Genomic DNA, 15745 nt, shown 5'->3' with positions numbered 1-15745 from the left:
AATAAGGTAAATGGTAATAAGATGTATGGGAGCTAACATAATTGTCTCTTATACGTCTCTTAATGATAAACACAGCCATTTGAGGACACAGGATTTGACTCATTAAAAAGTGTTTGACGTCTCATCACTAATCTGAGCCAATCACAAATTTAAGTGGAAGTTTAGCCTTGCAGTGCAGTCTCTAAATCTGTACATTGACATCTTATCAATATGTAATGTACAGTTTTAAAGTCCCCAGTTGTGTTTACACAGGACATACAGACAGAGAGCCTGTACAGTATGTCGTTTGTTGGGCAAGAGAAGGAGAGGGGTGACGGTGAGCAGCAAAAGGTGAGGAGATCGCTGCATACCCATCATCGAGTCACACTTACAGCTCTTTTCGAAGCACTGAAAAACAAGGTGTGTCCATCCAGTCAGTCTGCTCACAACTGTGAGGCTTCTTCTGATCAAAGAAGTCCTGCCAAGGTGAGGAAAACATAGAGAGTTAAAAGAAGGTTATTAAAGACTACATGTAGATCATAATTTACTAAGGACATTCATTAGTATTGGCATAATGAACAGTCATAGTTTGCAAGCATTGTGTTTTTCACAGTGGAAAATACTTGATCATGCAATGGGATTCCTTCTGGAGAAGGAGGCATACCTCAGCAAACTTCTTGCTCTGAAAGGTAACACACACATGCAGCTGATTAATTCTACGCCAAACCTCAATAATCAAAGACGAACATGTTATATTTTTGGATGTTCATCTTAGAACTTTACCTTGAGGAAGATGGAGGACCGAGGAGTTTGGAAGACGTACAAGAGCAGTATAGGAGGCTCTATTCTGAACACTTGTAAGACCACCTGTTATTGTAATTAAATACCACTAGATGGCAGCAAACATTTACGAACAAGAGCAGTGTACAGTCCTAAACCTGTTTCTTGTTAGACTTTGTCATTATAGTCTAGAAAACATTCTGTAATATTCGTTATCGATTCAGCTGTCTGTTTTTGTTATCTAAATTTGGTGCGGTTGCTGCATAATTAAAGATTGTATCCATTTTTTCAGTGATTATTTATTGTTATTGAATGCAGCTGTTACTATGTCCCGTAAAGGGCCCATATTTTATCATATTACCAACATATGTTACTAAGTACTGTGCAAAAGGCCTAGGCACTATATTATCTAGTACTAATTTTGTTATATGAGAATATCATGGGTGGAATGGTGGCTTAGTGCTTAGCACTGTTGCCGTGCGTCTCGAGGGTTCCCGTTCAATTCCCACCTCTGTGTGCATGGAGTTTGCATGTTCTCCACGTGCCTGGTGGGTTGAAAAATAAAACATGCAGATTAGGCTAATTGGCATTTCCAAATTGCCCATAGTGTGTAAATGAGCGTTTGTGTGTGTGTGTGTACTGTATGTGTGTATGCCCTCCATCCAGGGTGTATCCCGACTCATGCCCTAAGTCTCCTGGGATAGGCTCCAGGCACCCCGCAACCCTGTATACAGGATAATGATGATTATGAGCGAGTGAGCAAGATGTATTTATCATGTCTGCATTATTATTATATACAAAACCATTCACTATTTTCAAACGTAACTTAAAAATTACCGAATAAATTACATTACAAAAGAATATTTGCATGCCTGTAAAGAAAGCAAAACAGACCAGTTTTTAGATGGAAACTAAATACCTATTGTAGGCTTCTGGGTTTTGCATAAAAATTTGAAAGGAGTGAATGTGACAAGTTTGCCACAAGAACTGACATACTGTATTTTTCAGCACACTCAGTAAAACCTCCAATGTTTTCACACCAAATTTACTCACTCACTCGCTTATCTTCTATACCTTTTATCTTGTATACAGGGTCGCAGGGGCCTGGAGTCGGTCCCAGGAGACTAAGGGTACAAGGCCAAACAGAGAACAGCAGAGCTGAGAAAAAAGCTCTAGGTCACATGTCTAAAAATTACTAAAAATATTTACATTTTGCATAATAGGTCCCCATTAAACAGTCTACACATCGGTGGACATAGCTGTACAAATTGTGTACCTGATATGGTTGAGGGCCACAAGAGCAGTGAGGTAGACTCAAGTGAGGAGGAAACAGATGAGCTGCCTCAGTCCCAGTCATCTGTCCCCAACATCCAGGAGTTTGAGGGGTGAGTTGAATAGATTAATCAAGGTTATGTGTGATGTGCACAAAATGTTTGTTAATTGAGTTGTCAATTGAAATGCTTTTTGTGACACAAGTACTCTGCAGTTGTGCACCACACACACTATGTGTACTGTGTATATAAGACACAAGATAAAAGGGAAGGAGGAGAAAGATGGAGAGAGAAAATTATGTACATTACGTAAGTGTTCCATTTTTTTTTTGCACAATCCAATATTGTATTGACCTTCTTTTGCTTTGATTACAGTGCACATTGTGATGGCGTTTCCTCATGCTCCCAGAACCACACTTTTTAATTTGAATCCATGGATTTGACTTCAACAATTAAAGAAAGTTAAACATAGCTGTAATTTCTACTGTCAGTTTTTAGCCATGTATCTTTACTAGGCTTTTAATTGATCTCCTCATATGATTTTGGCAAGATTTCCTCCATCTTCCCAGTAGTAATTTAATTTTTATTAAAATTACAATAATTCTGTATATCTCATTTGATGTACCCTAATCAGCCATAGGAGTAAAAAAACCTGACAGATAAAGTGAACAACATTAATTATCTCCTTTTAGTGACATCTGTAAAGGAGGAGAAAAATAGGCAAACATTAGGTTTAGGAGTCTTTAACAAGAGCCACATTGTGAAATACACTTTTGATGTATTCTGGTATGCAGCTAGTACCTTTGTTTGTACTCTAGTTAGTACTGTACCTACCAAAAGTAGTCCATGAAAGGACGACCGGGGAACTGGTAAGTGATGAGTGTCCAAGGCACTTTAATCTGCATGGGAAGCAAAGGCTAGTCTGGTTGGGCCAATCGCGCAGAAGAGCTACTTCAGCACAATTTGCTAAAAAAATTATTTCTGGCTGTGTAAGGAAGGTGTCAGAATCCACAATGCATCGCTAGTGTATGGGTTGTATAGCCATAGACTGGTTAGACTGCCTGTGCTGACCCAAGTCCCCTGCTGAAAGCTCCTATAAAGGACCATGGAGAAATGGAAGAAGGATGCCTAGTTTGAAGGATAAAGATAGCATGAATAGATGGAACCAGGTGCACAATGAGAAGGACGCATGCCGGAGAAGATGTTCCACTAAAAAACCCAGGGTCCTGGCATGCCTGCATATGGATAATACAATGACACGTAACACCCAACATTAATTGGTGCAGATCAAACATTTCCTGATGTCAGTAGCCTCTTTTTGCAAAATAATGTGCTCTATCACACTGCAGAATCGATTAAAAATGGGTTCAAGGTGTTGAAAAGGTTCAAGGTGTTGACTTGGCTTCTAAATTCCCCAGATCTTAATCTGACTGAGCATCTGAGCAATCTGACGCCCCACCTTGCAATTTTGGATTTACAGGATCTGGTGCCAACACCTTGATGCCAGATACCATGGCAAACCACCAGAGGCCTTGTGGAGTCCATGCCTTATGTTTCAGAGTTGTTTTGGTCAAACAAGGGACCTGCACAAGAGCAATACCTGTATCGCCATGCTGACTCCAAAAACATTTCTGTATCACAGAGCTGCTGGATGTTAGAAGCACTTTCCGCTTGAGGACGTCCCACAGGTACTCAATAGGGTTCAGATCCGAAGACATCCTTGGCCACTGACAAACACATGAACATGATGAATAGGACATGTGACTTTGCATGGTTAAAGATGTACAGGTTTAATCACTTAGGGTGTACTCACTTTTGTTGCCAGCTATTTTGACAATATTTTGGCTGTATGTTGAGTTATTTTTAGAGGACAGTAAAGCTATGCTGTTATACAAGCTGCACATTGACTACTATAAAATATATCCAAGTTTCCTTTCTATTGTATTGTCCTTAAAGAAGATATACTGAAGTAGGTGCTGAAATTAGAGGGGTGTACTAACTTTTGTGAGTGGGTGTACTGTATGTCTACATTTTGGGTAAAATGTTGCAGTTCCCCTATGAACCTACAGGTGGGGGTGTGCTTTAAACTATTCACACATTGTCAGGCAGCGCAGCATCTTGTTTGGTAGGTGCAAATGATTTGCTAAATTTGTGTAGAATTGTAACAAAATCTAAAAATTTTCAATATTAAATCAGGATATTTAGAAAATTGTGGAACATACAGAATAGACATTCGAATTGGCACCTACTGTAAGTATTGGAATGATATTGTATTGGGTGGTTCATGGTGATTTCCATACCTACTCTTATTATTAGAAAACATTATATTTAAACCATGAACTATTTAAAGAGTCCTTAATATTCATTATTTGATTTATATTATAACAGTTGGAATGATTTAAGCCCGATTTAATATGATTCTTGGCATGCAAATGCCCTGCCTATCTCTGAAATTATAACCTAATTTACCTTTGAAAAAAAAAAAGATTGTGTTTTAAGTAATTATACATTTACAACGGAAGATTGAGATGAGATTGAGCGAGATTTGAGATGACTCGCTTGTCACATTTATATGCAAGCCTAATCCTTGTTTTTTCACTCCACCGGTCACTGCCTGCTCTTACTGTACAGCACTGGTGAAGTAATTAATGATTAATTCAGTTGGTTCTGTTCTGTTGGTTAAATGTTTTTTTTATTAGGTTGTTTTGAAAAAAGCATCAGTACAGAGAATATACATGCATATCTGTGTTTTGATGATGATATGCAACGAACACAATTTAAAAGCTGGTATCTGATTATAAACTGAACTGATCAGGCTTACTGTAAAACTGTTTCATTATGTCACAGCTACAGTATCTAGCAAAAACTTTTCCTATTTAATTTTTTTTTTGGAAAGTGTTCTCAGATGCAACAGAATGCAACAGTTGATAAACAACAAAATAAAACCCATGAACCTTTTAACTGAGAGACACACTCCTTGTGCAGATATCTCTTTTTCTACAGCGAGACTCTTGAGCTCCTTTTGCGCAGTGGAGTGCTTACTCCAGATCAGATGGGCCTGTCTGTAGTGTCCGAGGCCATCTCAGACCTTTGGCGCTCTCTACCTCCAGAGCGAAGGGCAGAAGCACAACAACACGTTCTAGACCAGAACTCTGTCTCATGGGAAGGCCAAACTGGGATCACTGCCTCAGTTCTGACCTGCTTAAATCAGTCTGCATCTCATGTTTTTGAGGAGGTAAGCCCTGAAGTTCATAATTTGGGTTTGTTTAGAATGCTAATTACATTTCTTATTTCCTTCCTTAGTTACAAATGGCTATTGATGGCCCAGTGTTTAATTTTTTTTTCTCCATTCTTTTAAACCCCTGAGCGCTGGCCTGCTTTAGCACCATTCATTTTGTTAATGTGTCAGTAGCAGGGTCTGCTGGCTACATAAACCGAATCCTTCCTCCAAGGCTTCATCCGATATGAAAGTTGTTTATCACTGTCTAGAGGACATTTGACACAACTGCACAACAGGAAGTCAAAAGCATGTGTGATTTCCAGCTAGCTATGAAGCATGAACTTGTGACTGTGACCAGCGTTTCATCCCTCTTTCTCGGAAAAATGTCTATATTGGAGTATCACTCTATTCCCACACTCTGGGCTGCGGAATTGTGTCTTCAGCACTCTGATAATGCCACAGGAGAAATTTGTCCACTCCTGAAAAACACAAAGACATTTTTGATTTATGATAGCCTAACATCCCAAACAGATGCATTTGTGATTTCTTTTTTCCCCAGCAGCTCCTCAGTACTAACGCTGTCAATAGCTTGTTCAGAGACCGAAAGGAATGAAATCCTAATTCAGTGCCCGCAAAGCTCTGAGTGTCTCTTCAGGATTTATAACAGCACCAGGTTTTGATATTTCCCTCTTTTGTGTTGTTGATGTTATTACTTGTAGGATCTACTACAGGATGCCTATGATGTGGTGCAGAGGGATATGGATGCTGCTTCAGCAAACAGGTAATACATCATACACAGCTACTACACATTCCTGGCTAAACAAGAGTTTTGGCTTGGTATAGGACAGTGTAATTACTTTTAAATATGAGTATTTAAAATATGAGCATGAGGGAGTTTCTGGTGAATGAAAATGTAAAACTGATAGACATTTACAGAAGACTTGAAGTACGGTGATGAGACTTTTTGCCACAGTAAAATATTGAATTGTGAATGATGATCCCAGCCAAGGTGGCTCTAAGTTAACTGCGGTCATTCCCGTGAACATTCAGTGAGTGGAGTGCTTTATACCTGAAAAGATAAACAGATAAATTCTCGCCAACTTGAGGAAGAGAAGCATCTGTCTGTAGGAACTGTAAACACAATCATTTACCAACACTACTTGCGCATTACAGGGACCACATCCCCATATAGTCCCGACCTCACTTTTAATTCGTTTCCACATATTTGGGCTATTAAAGGTGTTCCTGGGAGGCCAGCGTTTAGAATGTGAAGCAGTCAATCCGGGTAGCAGGGGATTATATAGAGAAATAAAGGTAGCTTTTACTCTTCTAAATGTGTTCTGTTATTCTGCGCAAGCATAAGTCATACTTTGACTTGAACGTCCCTTGTTTAAGAGAGAAAAAAAAACGTATTTACAATACAGTTTCCCTATTATTGTACAACAAACCAAATGTATGATTATAAAATAGCTTGAAATTATTAAACACTTGTAAAAATAGACTGACTAAACCACACCAGGCGGTACAGTGGTGTAGTGCTTAGCACTGTCGCCTTGCACCTTCAGGGTCCAGGTTCGATTCCCAACTCTGTGTGCATGGAGTTTGCATTTGTGGGTTTCCTCCCACAATTCAAAGATATACAGGTTAGGCTAATTGGCGTTCCCAAATTGCCTGGAGTGTCTGTATGTGTATGGCATGCGTTGGATTGGCATCCTGTTCAGGGTGTACCTCAACTTGTGCCCTGAATACAGGACAAAGCGCCATCGACGATAAGTGAGTGAGTGAGTAAAACATACCAGTCTGAGAGTGCCTGATCTCATTTGATTTCGGAAGCTAAACAGACTCGGGCCTGGTTAGTGCTTGGATGGGAAAACTTCTGGGAATACCAGCTGCTGTAAGCTGTTTTATTTTTTTATTTGATTGTATATGACTCTTTTACAGTGACAGTTTTGTTAATGAATGGTTGTGTGTATGGTTCCCACAGACAGATCTCTTCTGCATGTCGGCGACAGGTTGTCTATCCATTTTTTAAGGATCAGGCGTTCCACTCGCTAATATGAGACAAATGTATTAAATCATATCCGAGCTATATCCATTTAATAATAAATCGTTTTTTGATTCCTTGTTATCTGTCACAGACAAAAAAAATAAAAAGATCAGTAGGGCTAAGTGCACCAACAAAATTCCCAGTGTTGAATGAACACCCTGTTGAATGAATACCCTACAAGTGTTTATACTGTCAGACTAGAGTGTTAAATCAACACTGGGGGTTTAACTGTGCATGAAGGTGACATGCATGTGTCTATCAGTGTTGTACATTAATTTGTTTAATCACCCACACCTAATGGTTTCTTTTGCTTACTGGTGCTAAGTATGCTTTTACATCTCTTAGGCCACCTGAGATCCACATATGATGTACCATGTTGAACTAGTCCTCATTTAAAAATCATGCACACAGACTGAATCCTAAACAGCTTATTATTCTGCACTGTGTAAGCTCACTGCACTTAGCCAAAAGGTTAAAATGTTTCAGCACACTTAATTGAGGCCATTGAAAGTAGAATATGGAAGTAAACACTGAAATGTGCATTTTTTCTTTGCCAGTGATTATGCAAATATTATGAAAATGTAAAATATTACTTGAACATTGGAATTTGTTCTGGCTGCCCTAATGGAAATGCATTAAGACTCCCGCGTTTTTTGTTTTTTTTCCATAATAGATGAAAGTGAAAAGATAATGTCTTAAAAGCAGCAAGCGCTTATATGGGAAAAATGCTGCCTGTAAATGTGTGAAGAAATCTAAATGCACTTTTAATAATCACATCATGGTGCGCTGAATTGAAACGAAGCAAGTGGTGTCTAAAGAATACTGGCCATTACAAATGTATGGTATATTACAGTACAAGCTTCATTACATGCATGGTATGTCCGCTAGTAGATCAGAAGGACATGGATAATGTGCTCATAACTAGTTGATAACAATGAGCTTAGGAAAGCAATGTCGTTGCCCTGAATATATAGTGTTTAGGGGCAGAAGAACCAAAAGGAGAGATACAGTAATACTCATTGAGGGTGGGACTTAAATTGTTGTCTAGATTGAAAAGAGAAAATATTGCCAGAGTAGCATCTCCAGAGAGGACATAGAGGGAGGGGGAGATGACAGAGGCAGGTAGATGAGTGGATTGGCAGGGGGAGAATAGTCTCCTCACGTAGCATCCTAATCCAGGATGTCTGCTGCATCTCGATTGAAGCAATCAATCACAGTCAGGGGGCGCTCCCTGTAGAACAGGCATTGGGCATACACACACACAGGATTAGACTTGAAACACAGAGGAATAGACTTTAGCATACAGACAAGCCTTCACACAATATAATGGTTCTGTTGATATGGACACGTAGGTATGTAAATGTTCGGAAATCTAATCACAGGAAATGGTCACAGAGTGCGAAATGAAATATATTCATCACAACGACAGGACCATTGATGGATTAATCAGCTTAACTGTGATTTATAAATAAGAATTTTTTTTTTTTTGTATTGCTATTTCTCTTTCAAAATATTAAATGTAATTCAAAATTGTGAGATTCATTTTTATTTTTTACCTTATTATTAATAGTCAGCGGAGATTTTCCTCTGGAGTTTATCTAAGGATCATTATGTCACGAAAACAACAACCAGTTCATATTAGAGATTAAAAATGTGCAATAAAGTAATTAGTTTTAATCCAAAAAAAATGTTTCCTAGATGTTGTCTTATTATAATATTTACAAGCCAAAACAAAAAAAAAGAAGAATCTCAAGACTCTCAGGATGCTAGCCAATGTACATCCTGGATAAGATGCCAGTCGATCGCAGGACACACACACACTTATACTAAGCCATCCCCCAGCATGAAATGTGATGTGGTCCTTTACAAGTTATAAATAGTTCCACCTGAGCCATCTTACTGAACGAGAGGCTTTTCACTAGTGCTGATAATAAACTGTAACATCACTGGGACGTTTAACTATATGTATCACTCCGTGTCCAAGGTGTTCTAATAATCGTTAATTACACTAACTGTCAGTCGCCAACACGGGTTAAAGTGGGTCAGCACCGTCCACCATAATGAGAAGAGCGCAACTGCCTGCCAAAACCCACATTCAAAATCACTCGAAGAGACATGTCCAAAAAAGTTTTTTATCTGATAACGATGTCATCCTAAAAAACTCCTTAATAATCCATTGTTCCTAATCGCCTCCAAACCATCCATATTTCTTTTTTAAATTTCTTTTATTTATTTACAAAGCTAACTAGCTCTAAACATGAGGCTGAATTCCAAATTCCTCTTCTCTATGGACAGCTAATATTCTAAAGCAGAATAAGTTGAAATATAAAGAGAAACAGGACTGTTTACTACCTCCATAGTTTATTCTCCTCACCTTTTGGTTACATAGTACCAGTAAAGATTTAGAACTATGTTCACTAATTACAGTAATACACCGTGTGTCCGCTTCCGGTTCTGCCAGTGGTAGTTAGTTAGTTACAGTAGTTCCGCCAGTCTTGGAAGGAGATGTGTTGGTGGCAAAATAACTAGTTAAATTGAAAAACAAACCATAATCTGTTGATAATAAATGGTGTTTGTTGAAGAGAAATATGACAATTGAGAGTTGTGAAGTTGTCCTGAATATCAGCTGTGCTTTTGTGCCTATGACCGCATCACAACTGTGCTGATATCCATCACAACCTCACTCCCTCTCAAGTGATATTGCTTAAATTATATCACCGATATGTATATATATTTGTACTTTATTAAGGATACGTCTAATGTCTGTACATTAACATTTCTGCATCTTCAGTGTGCTGATATTTGCAGTTGCACCACAGTATCATGCTTTTTTGAAAGTATTGCTCTTTTTACTTCCTTCTTGTCAAAGCAATCTTTGTAAGTTTGGGCTGAGATGTGCGATTTCTTATTTGGAGCAAATGTCATTGCAAACAGTAGTTAGAATAACATTTCCCTCTGCCGCTGTCAATCTCACAGGCCTGCAGTACTGCAGAGCTGTGACTACGAGAGGCTGAGGCAAATCTACCAGGACATCTCAGGCTTCATTAAAAACCACATGGCTGAGGATCAGGAGCTTCCGCAGGTAGGAAAGGCTGAGGTGAGCACACTCAGTACAAGTGTATGGTTTTACAGTGCAGGTTGGTTTATTTGCTGAATTATTTGCCTACATCTAATATGATGTTTCCTTGATAGCTGTGCTTTTCCCACAATTTGGTCAGGACTTTTGAAATAGTTAGCTGCCAAAGTCTTAAAGTCTTCACCTCAGCATGTACATCAAAACAGAAAAAAACAGCATTTATACAGTATATATGAATTAATAGCAAAGTCTAAAATGTGTAAAGTAACTAATAAAAATACATCACCGTAAAGAATATAGACAACAGTGCACAGCTCACTGAATTAATTAGTACAAAGAGAACAAATAGTTGCTTATTCGCTGCTAACACTGATTGATTACATTTTACCGCCATGAGCATAATCAGCAGTACAAACAAAAGCTGCCTGTTTAAGGATGCATACATATCCGACAGTGATGGTTTGATGTTTATGAAAACTTTCCTCTGACCGCATAGTCAATCAAGTATCTCTCCAAAAAAACGTAACTAACAAACAAAAACTAGCCATCCTTTAGCTGGTCAACCTGTTTTTAACTGTTAAAACTAATTTAAGATGTGTGGTAGTTATTGTTTTATCAAGAGTTAGTCATATTAAACATTAAAAGGAGTCTTAGGGAGGCTATTATTGGTACTTTAATATAAGTAGGGCCCTTTGTTGCAAATGAGGGGTGATAGAGCATCAGCATGCATAATATTTCATAACCTTATGTTGAGCAAGGAGAAATAAATATGCTTTCCTCAGTGGACTGTCCAGCTAATTGAAATGTAAGCACTGTGAATCAACAAGACAGTATGGCACTAAATAATGTATGGAACACTTATCCAGTTCACAAAGGCAGCCTTTACAGTAATATATTCAAGTACAGTAGAGTTTTCTTTGTATATCCCAGCTCGTTAGGAATCCAGGACATGAAGCCCCTGGAGAACAGAGGGTTAAGGGCCCAACAGTGGCAGTTTGACAGTGCTGGGATTTGGGCTCACAAGTCAATTTACCACAGTGAAAATTGACACGTTGTTTTCTCATTATACCACAGTGCTGTTAGATCCTTAAATGGGATTTTTCAAGACATGTTAATTTTTCCATAACAGCAGTTCAGCTTCAAGGCAAATCAAAGTTGTTTTGTGCAAGGTTAATAATCTCTTTCTAATCTTTCTCTTGTGCGGCAGACATGCTATATAAGGCTAATAATAGCAAACTGCTTACAATTAGCATGTAATGTTAAATACACTTCCTGAAAATAAGAGTCAATTTATTGGGCTGCATTAAGTAACAAAAGCTGAAAGAAATATAGTTTGAAAATATCATAAATGGATATAACTTAAACACTTGGTGCATGGTACCAAACAACACACAATGTCAACTCACAGGATAGGGATTAAACAGTTGTCTGTCCAAAAGAAAACCTCTTGGTGAGAGTAATTAGAAAAAATGCTTAAATATGATCGAAGGCATAAAGTCCAATAAATCTGATAGACCTTTTTCCATTGCTTCCAAGTCCAATCTTTTAAATCTGATAAAAGGCATAAAGTCCAATAAACGTTACTAAAAAACAAAAACTAGACTTTGGAGAATTGGACTTTGAAGCAATAGAAAAAGGTCATATGGCCCGATTAGTTCAGACTGACCATAGTCCAGAGTGATGGTGCATCAGAGTAAGAAGGAAAGCACATGAAGTGATCTACCGGTCATGCAAAGTGGCCACTGTACAATCCTCTGGAGGCAGTGTTATGATATAAGGTTGCATTAATTGGTCAGGTCTAGACTCAGCAATGTTATAAGGCAATAAAATCAAATCAGATGAGGATCTAAATGTACTCGATGACCAGGGTATCACATCAATGACGTTTTCGTCCCTGATGGCACAGGCATATTCCAGAACTCAAATTGTGCAAAAGTGTTTGTGGGATCGTGAGGAATCATATTCACACATAAACTGGCCACTACATTTTGTGCTAAAATCAAGCAAGAGCTAAAGTTGACTAAATGAAGACTTTTTGTTTTTCCAAGCAACGCATGTTAATAGAGCTACATCATGTGTAAGATGTTTAACATGTAACACACCACAGAGTCCAAGGGATTTTGGGAGCAGTTTTCCTGTCATGTAAGACTCCCCGGATACTTAGTAACCATAACAAGCTTAATTTTTATTTAGTCTTAATACCTTTGAGAGAGAAAAAACAGAAGGCAACAATCAACAAAAAAAACAATCACCTTTGTGGTGGTAATAACCCACAGTATTGTATCACAAAATACTTTAAAATGTATGCCCGGTCATGTTTCATTATTTGATTAATGATTAAAAACGTGTTTTTTTTTTTTGCACCTTTATCCTTTATTCAACACGTTTCAGGATCTTCCCCAAGCGGCTGAGTATGAAGAGCATCTCCTGAGGTGTTCGGAAATTTTCGATGAAGATTTCTAGCCGGTTCCACCTGCCGTCATAGCGGATGTGTTCCATTCGATCGGAAAGCGAGTTCTGAGGTGTTGCTTTCTCAGTAGGTTCATATGAAATGTGAAGGAAAACTATAGAAACAGTTCAGTTCTCGCTAATTGTAATATGTTTAATGCCATTTCTGTACGCTGTGGGAGTTCCAGGGTTCTGTTCTTATTATGTTATAAAAAAATTGTCCAGGCAAGGTAAGCAGTTACAAATTGTGTTTGCAGTGCTAGTAGTCACCTGTACTTTGATTGCTCTGCATGGTCTCTCATCAGTCAGCGTCTGCCCTGCTGTGAACGTTAAACGTTAAATCCAACGTAGCTGCTAGATTAGATATTGGCTGTCTCCCTGTGACTGAAACCTCGCCTCTGTTATTAATACACCTGCCTGTGAATAAACATCTCACACAAGGTGATTTATCTGCCGAGTGTGGGCAGTGTTCAAAATTACAACCATTTTGTTTGTTTTTTTGTGCATGTGTGTGTGTATGCTTCATTGTTCATCCTGTTTTATGTGTGTCGTTATGCTGAAGTGTGCTTTTCACAAAATGGCAGTTACTGCACACACAAAGCAAAAGAAATTTTTTAAAATTTTTCTTTTTTACATTTTTTAATTCAGGTAGAAGAGATTCTCAGTCTTAGACACATCTGTTTAGCTGCATTCACACACTCATTTACACACAAACCCTGTCTGCACACACTTGAAAGCTGAAGTAAACATACAGCATGTATAATTAGTTTTCACATTTTGTGTAGGAGGCAGATGATTTCGGTCATTTGATCTCAAGTCAAGTGACATGGCGTAAAAAGTGCAATCTTATTTAGCAAACCTGACACAAGCTTATTAGTTAACTTTCAGCTAACTGTATGTATTAATGATGCACTGGAAAATTTTGGATGATAAAAATCAGGCAAAAATAGTTAAGAAAAAACTTTTTTTAGGAAATTGTTTTGCCTAAAAAAATCCTTTGACCAAAAAAACAAACAGAGAAAAAAGGCTGAAAGCGTTGACCTACAACAAAAGAGAATAAACAGGTCTACAATGAAGTATCAAAGCTAACGATGTACAAATTCTATTGGTGATTATAAAGAAATTAAATATGCAGTTTGTTTCCTTTTTTTCTGTCTCCTGCACCAGTTGGCAGTTGCTTATAAAACTTTGAGCAGCAGATCAACAGTAAAATAAATAAAAATTAGCCGTGAAACCATTTTACTGTTTCTACAAGATACAGGAACTGTGTATATATATATATATATATATAAAAGAGATCTGCAAGAGACCAATAAGATTGCTTAACAGCTGGTAACAGATGTCATGCCGGATTTGGTCAAAACCAGGATTCGTTTTTTGAAGATTCATTTGAACTCTTAGTTCAAATGTCTGGCTTTATGGTTAATTCATCATTATTCTTGGTTTATTAGATTGGTGGTAGAGGGAACTGTGTGTTCTTTCATTCAAACAACACGAAATGATCTTTCACATCACATCATGAGATACGCAGACATTAATTTTAGGCTTAGAAAGAAAAAAGTGCAAACTAACCCTAATAAATGGTGTACAACTGTACACCATTGTATTGGCACTGGCAGTTACCTTGTGTCCTAAATGACACCCAGACACACACGCTTCTAAACGTTCTCTTTTTAACCTTGGCGTTAGTGCATTTCTGTTAGCCGGAAAACAAAACATAATACCTACATAGAACAATGACACCAAAACATTGAACTACTAAAATAAAATGCTGAAAAAAAAAATGTTATCCAGATGTACACGTACATGATTTGGGGCTTTCATCTGTGTCTGGATTGTCAATGCCGAGAGCCTGACGTTGTCCATAAACACAACAGTTACTACAGTATGTATTGGATGCAATCATAGGTCCGCTTGGGCTCTTATTGAGCTCTGATAAGAAAAGTGATTCCACAAAGGTGCTATAAAATCTAAGACATTTTTTTTTTTTTTACAACACTTGTTATATTCTGTAAACATGTTATCAAGTCTCAAACAACCTTATTTGTCCTCCTGACGAAATCCCTTCCTGTGTTGCTTATAGAACTAATGTGTCCTTGGTCTGAGATCCAGTGCTGCTAAACAAAAGCACATACAAACATGCTAGTTTCGGCTTATAGGCAATAGCTGATGTCCAACAAACCACAGGTCAGTCTCTGCAGTGGCATTTCTTCAGCTCAAATTCACTCATGTCCAGCTAACTGGAACACGGATCATTCCTTATAAAATTTTTTGCTTTCCCAGTGGTTAATAATGTCTTAATTCCTTTTCATGGAGCAGCTCCATCTGGAAAGCGGATTTGCCCAGGACGGCGCCAAGACATCCAAAGATGACAGACTGCATTTTGTGCCGTTTCCAAAGCAGTGACAAAACGGTCATCACTGCAGATTCCTGGATGATATGAAGGAACAACACATTCCTCTGACTTACACCAAACGTCCATTTTGGTCCATTACAGACCCATTGCACTGGTTTTCTGTGTGATACCTAATGGTTCCGCCTGAAAAATGTAAAAGATGAAGATGACATTGCTAGCTGTTGTTGTCTGCTGTCATGTATTTAAGGGCAGCAAATCCATAACGTCGTGACATGTTCTGCTGAAACTCCTCTTTAAGAGTCTTGAGGCAAACGCGGTATTGTTTATTGGAGCGAAACTTGGTGATGTCAAAGCTCGGCGCATGAGGCATGTGGATCATATAGGCGTTGGGTAGAACCACAAACTCGTATTCCTGTTGGAAAGACCGATAAAATGATTAACTTAAGTATTTCAGGAGACACTGCTACTTTATCTAACTATTTTTATCCGTTGTATGCTCAATAAAATATAACTAAGGCTCTGCTTAATCGTGTTTCCCTTATGCATATATTAATTAATGAGAGGACAG

At 38.2% G+C, this 15745-nt stretch overlaps 2 protein-coding genes across 3 annotated transcripts in view; one reads left to right on the top strand and one right to left on the bottom strand.

Annotated features, from left to right (window-relative positions):
- Positions 1-252: 252 nt before the first annotated feature.
- LOC128534422 (stimulated by retinoic acid gene 8 protein-like) lies at positions 253-13273 on the top strand. Of its 2 annotated transcripts, none has more exons than XM_053508847.1 (8): positions 253-465; positions 593-668; positions 755-836; positions 1983-2144; positions 5016-5265; positions 5970-6031; positions 10274-10394; positions 12765-13273. In XM_053508847.1, the coding sequence occupies exons 1-8, from the start codon at positions 280-282 to the stop codon at positions 12834-12836; spliced, it is 1011 nt and encodes a 336-aa protein (XP_053364822.1). In that variant the 5' UTR covers positions 253-279; the 3' UTR covers positions 12837-13273. The 2 variants fall into 2 exon arrangements, with proteins under 2 accessions (XP_053364822.1, XP_053364823.1); XM_053508848.1 differs by having other exon boundaries at positions 10274-10379; positions 12765-13270.
- A 267-nt stretch (positions 13274-13540) lies between these two features.
- Positions 13541-15745, bottom strand: part of LOC128534421 (xylosyl- and glucuronyltransferase LARGE1) — a 74099-nt gene continuing 71894 nt past the window's right edge. Inside the window, exon 15 of the mRNA XM_053508846.1 lies at positions 13541-15589. Within this exon, the coding sequence (XP_053364821.1) occupies positions 15392-15589 (198 nt within the window). The 3' untranslated portion in view covers positions 13541-15391. The remainder of the gene's footprint in view (positions 15590-15745) is intronic.

This window comes from Clarias gariepinus, chromosome 12, assembly GCF_024256425.1.
Source record: "Clarias gariepinus isolate MV-2021 ecotype Netherlands chromosome 12, CGAR_prim_01v2, whole genome shotgun sequence".
Taxonomy (NCBI): Eukaryota; Metazoa; Chordata; class Actinopteri; order Siluriformes; family Clariidae; genus Clarias; species Clarias gariepinus.
This window is presented reverse-complemented; position numbering and strand designations above follow the sequence as displayed.

Bases quoted from the DNA above. Each gene is read 5' to 3' on its own strand.
- LOC128534422 (XM_053508847.1), top strand. From the start codon at position 280: ATGTCGTTTGTTGGGCAAGAGAAGGAGAGGGGTGACGGTGAGCAGCAA. The intron at 466-592 runs GTGAGGAAAACA...TGTTTTTCACAG, and splicing joins ATCAAAGAAGTCCTGCCAAG to TGGAAAATACTTGATCATGC. The intron at 6,032-10,273 runs GTAATACATCAT...TCAATCTCACAG, and splicing joins GATGCTGCTTCAGCAAACAG to GCCTGCAGTACTGCAGAGCT.